This window comes from Cebus imitator, unplaced genomic scaffold (assembly GCF_001604975.1).
Source record: "Cebus imitator isolate Cc_AM_T3 unplaced genomic scaffold, Cebus_imitator-1.0 Scaffold117, whole genome shotgun sequence".
Taxonomy (NCBI): domain Eukaryota; kingdom Metazoa; phylum Chordata; class Mammalia; order Primates; family Cebidae; genus Cebus; species Cebus imitator.
In genome coordinates, this window is record NW_016107432.1 from 4216748 (window position 1) to 4221816 (window position 5069).

The window sequence follows — 5069 nt, forward strand, 5'->3', positions numbered from 1 at the left end:
GGACAGTGTGGTGGGGGGACAGTGTGGTGGAGGGGACTGCGTGATGGAGGGGATAGCGTGGTGGAGGGCATAGTGTGGTGGGGGGACAGTGTGGGGGGGACAGTAGGTCAGCAGGGAAAGGACAGCCAAGGGGAAACGGGAGCTAAGGAGACAGCTCGGTGGAAACCCTGGGCCAAGGGTGCGTGGGGACTGTGGAGCCAGGCTGGGTGTGGGCTTGGTGCAGCAGATCATGGTGGGAGCTCCAGCAAGGGTCTGAGCAGGGCCGAGGTGACGCCTTCTGTTTCGGCAGGTGGATGGGCGAGGGCCCCTGAAGAGGATGCAGCGACCTTCCCTCAGGCCATGTGGGCAGTGGAAGAGGGGGCTGGGGAGGAAGGGAGGGTAGAGAGGGCCTGGGATCTGCACTGGTCCAGTCCACTCAGTGCCCCGCCTCCCCTCTGCTCTCACTGCTCCTTGGGGGTGACCTGGGGATCCCAGGATACCCACTTTCCAGACAGAATCCTGCCAGGGCGTGGCCCAGGACATAGGCTGCAGGGGTCTCCATTTCTGCAGAAGTTCCTGTGGCCCCTTGTCCTCACCAGAGCCCTGATCATGCCCAAGCACACTCTGCCTGTGCCAGTGTGCCCCTACCTGCCACCCACATGCCTCCCACCTCCCGGCTGCCCTGGGGAGCCTCTCCCTCACACCTCTAGCTCCTGTCCACCCCATGGGGTTCCTGTACTGAGTCCCCCTTCCAGCATCCAGAACGTTCCACAGCACTGTGGATCTGCTTACCTGTCCATCTCCCTGGACAAGCACAGGGCGAGGTATGCAGTAGGCACTCAATACTTGCTCACTGAATCAACACAAGAAGGAGCGGGTCCTGGGCCCCACCCTGGGCAGCTGTGGCCTCTGCCTGTCTGGCTCAGAGTGGCCGCTTCAGGCGAGGAGGAACGAGACCCGGGAGACCCTGGTGTGCTGGGCTGCGGGGCCCCAGTGAGCATGGTGGGGTGGCAGCCTCAGAAGGAACTGCCTGCTTAGCACTCACTCCCCACACGGAGGGTAGCAATGGCAGCCAGGTGCACCCCTCCACTCCTCAGATCCACAGCCTGGCTCAAAGTTAGATGCCTGCTTCTGGGGATTTCGAAGCTGGCCACCCCACTGGAAAGTCCTGCTCCCTGGACTCCGGCTGTGGGCTCCTACGCGTTGTTCCCTGGACTCCGGGCTCCTGTGCTGGCTTGGCCTTCCTCCCACCTGTGCACTCCAAGCCCCCTTCACCTCTGGGGGGGGTCTCTGGCTCCCTTTCCAGGCCCTCCCTCTGTCCTGAGCCCAAGGGGACTCCACACCAGTGCCTCCAGGAGGGGAACCCCGGGACAAAGCCTCTTCCAACAGAAGGCCCAGCCTCCCTCCTCTACCTCTCTCCCTCAGCCTCCTCCTGCACTGGCCTCCCCTGTCCCCTTTCCCTGACCCCCTGCACCCCCTCACCTCCTTCCCCCAGTTGCTCCCCACCTCCCCCACCTCCCTCCCCTGGTCTCCCTACCGCGGTCGCCCCCCATCTCCCCCTGCCTCCTCCACCTCCCCTCCCCCCCATCTCCCAGGATGAGGGCTTAGGACAGAAGGAAGAGCAGAGGTTTGGCCACCAGCGGGTGGACTGAGGTGGGCAAATGGGGCATAGATGACACTGGTTGGGGGAAGTGGCCACTGTCCTGCGGTCGCCTGTACTCGGGCAAATTCTGTACTCGGGAGAGCAGGCTCAGTGTGAAAGTCCAGAAGCACAGTGTGCCTGGGGGCAGACCGCGGGAGGGTCACCTGCATGCGGCAGACCCGACCGTTGAGAGGAAGTCCAGTCAGGGTCCCCTGGCGCGTGGGCATGGGCATGCGTGGGCAAGCCCTCCCAGGAGCTTTATAGGACAGCAGCGCAGCTGATGGTGCTGCGGGTGCCCTGGGACAAGGAGCCGCCTGTTCCTGAGGGGAAGGCCCACAGTCCCCTGCACCTGCCCGGTGGAAACAAGGCCGGCTCACAGGATCTTTGCTGTTCTGTTTTTATTTTTATTTTATCTTATTTTTTTAATTTTACTTTAGGTGCATACTATATCTGGCATTTCTCCCCATGTTATCCCTCCCCACCCCCCGCTGTCTCTCCCCTACCCCCCTAACTGCCCCCAGTGTGTGATGCTCCCCTCCCTGTGTCCATGTGTTCTCATTGTTCAACACCCACCTATGAGTGAGAACATGCAGTGTTTGGCTTTCTGTTCTCGTGTCAGTTTGCTGACAATGATGGTTTCCAGATTCATCCAAGTCCCTACAAAGGACACGAACTCATCGTTTTTTATGGCTGCATAGTATTCCATGGTGTATGTGTACCACATTTGCTTTGTCCAGTCTATCACTGATGGGCATTTGGGTTGGTTCCAGGTCTTTGCTATTGTAAACAGTGCTGCAATGAACATTCGTGTGCACGTGTCCTTATGGTAGAACGATTTATAATCCTTTGGATATATACCCAGTAATGGGGTTGCTAGGTCAAATGGAATTTCTATTTCTAGGTCCTTGAGAAATTGCCACACTGTCTTCCACAATGGTTGAACTAATTTACACTCCCACCAACTGTGTAAGAGTGTTCCTATTTCTCCACATCCTCTCCAGCATCTGTTGTCTCCAGATTTTTTAATGATCACCGTTCTAACTGGCGTGAGATGGTATCTCAATGTGGTTTTGATTTGCATTTCTCTAATGACCAGAGATGATGAGCATTTTCTCATATATTTATTGGCCTCATGTATGTCTTATTTTGTAAAGTGTCTGTTCATATCCTTCACCCACTTTTGAATGGGGTTGTTTTCTTCCTGTAAATCTGTTTTAGTTCTTTGTAGATTCTGGATATCAGCCCTTTGTTAGATGAGTAGACTGCAAAAATTTTTTCCCATTATCTTAGTTGCCGGCTCACTCTACTGATGGTTTCTTTTGCCGTGCGGAAGCTCTGGAGTTTGATTAGATCCTATTTGTCTATCTTGGCTTTTATTGACATTGCTTTTGGTGTTCTGTTTTTTAAACAAAGAGAAGAATAAGGACCAAAATTGCCTGTCATTTTCTTCAAAGTGAGTGTGGCCTCAGAGAGACAATTGCTTAGAAAAGAAAAACAAGGTCACCAAATTCTGTGGCCTTGGGAAGGCGCTCTGTGCCCAAGTGGCCTCTTGGCGCCAGGACACTCCCTCTAAGTTGCCCCCCAGCCGTAGATCTTCAGGCAAAGGGAGGGTCTCTGACTCTAACGTGGGAGGAGGATTTCCGAGGCTCCCTCCCTCTGGTTTGCTGACTTTGTGAGAGATGCCACCTTGATGAGGTTGGGAGAGCACAGCACAGGATCAGGCCAGGCGCAGAGCTGTGGGAGGGGGCTCCGGGGAGCAGTGCCGTGCCGGCAGATCAGAGACCACGCGGGAGCCCTCCCTGAGGAGGTGGCACCCAGGACACTTCCCTCAAGGCCACCTCGTTGCTGGCCTAGCTGAGCAGGCGGCCTGGCCCACGGGTCTGGACTCGTCCCAGCAGCACTCCACCCCGGGCTTGCCGCTCCTACAGGGGTGTTCGATGCTTCTCAGGGTGAAGTCCCTCCGTCCCCCGCAGGCCCCGCTGAGGGACCCAGCCCACTGCACCGCCACTGCTCCACCTGCGCCCACCTCTCACCCCCATTTCCCACGAGAGGGGGTGTCCATGCTCAACTGCTGAACGCGGCACTGCCACGTGTGCCCGTGCCCTAGGGTCCCCGGGGTCCTCAGCATGGTCTCAGTGAGGTCTCTCCATGGCCTGAGCCTGGACCAGTCCTGGCCTCTGTGCCCACCCACACTCCTGGACCACCTCACTGACATCCGCATCTCCACAGGGCATCTCTCGCGAGGGCTCCCGACCCCACTCTGCCCAGTCCAACACAGCAGGCCGATGCCCACTGGACGCCCTCCCCAGCTGCAAAGTTTCATTAAGTTCTCTGTGGCCCACTCACTCCTCTGCGCCCGGGACCACCTGCCTAGCAGGGGGATGGGGAATCCCATCTGGAGACGGTGTGGCTGGGCAGCAGGGGCCAAGCCCCAGAACACCTGGGCTCCAACCTTGTCCCCAAGCAGCTCAGAGATGCTGAGTAGGTGAACGCCTCCTGCCTGGGTGAATTTCAGGCCTAAGTTTCGGTGCGCTGTCCTCATGTCTTAGAGCCCCACCCACCTCCATGGCTGTGCAGGCTGCCTGGAGGTCCCCTTTCTACCCGGCAGGTCCCGCTGTCAGGAAGGCTCCACGCAGGCATCTCCGCCAGCCAGGCCGACTGCCCCCACCTGCCCTTCATCCAATGCACGTCACCTCCCTGGCAGCCCCCAAATTATTCAAACAAGCCAATTGCATCCTCCCGAGGGACCCGGGGGTTACCTCCTCCTCTTGTGACCACCAAGTCCACCTCCCACAGCCCCTGCGTGGCCATTCGATTCTGGGTGTGACCCCGTGTGACCTTCATGGTCTCCTGTGACTATTGAGAGTTCATGGATCTCACCTGTCCAGTGGCAGGTAGCAGGTGGCAGAGCCTCCCTCCCTCACCAGCAAAGTGAACAGGGGCACACAGGACACGTGGCCCCGATCCACTGAGGGCCAACAGCCGGCCTGCCTGACTGACCTGGGGCAGCGGACAGCCACGGTGGGGTGGCAGGCACCGAGGACCAGCCCCACCCGGGCCCTGGCACCGTCAGCTCTGCCCATCCGCAGGTTCCTGCAGAGGCCGCAGGCGCAGGGGGCACTCACCATACGATGGCCAGCCTGGGGATGCTGAACATGAGGGCCGGCTCGTAGTCATCAATCATGTCCTGGGTCAGGTACCCGAAGTCCAGTGCCCTGTCCGGGGAGGTGGACAGTGAGCAGGGTGAGGGCTGGCCCACCACAGCCAGAGGCCAGGCCCCAGCAGGGACGGGCACCACGTCAGGAGGCGACACACGCCACCCCAGTCCTTCTGTTTGAAGGGCTGGGGCGGGAGGAAACGGCCTCGCTCTTCTTGGAATGCCCCGGGGGGGGGCTCAAACTTGACCTTTCCATCTGCCAGTTCCACCTTGGTCCTAGAAGGCCGGGGC

The 5069-nt window shown here is 58.9% G+C and overlaps 1 protein-coding gene across 1 annotated transcript in view; it reads right to left on the reverse strand.

The window, feature by feature from the left end:
• The window catches only part of LOC119472739 (lateral signaling target protein 2 homolog), a 35251-nt gene that overhangs the window by 26577 nt on the left and 3605 nt on the right, over positions 1-5069 (reverse strand). Inside the window, exons 3-4 of the mRNA XM_037742141.1 lie at positions 4917-5054; positions 4747-4836 (exon numbers count right to left, since the gene is read on the reverse strand). Of these exons, the coding sequence (XP_037598069.1) occupies positions 4747-4836; positions 4917-5054 (228 nt within the window). The remainder of the gene's footprint in view (positions 1-4746; positions 4837-4916; positions 5055-5069) is intronic.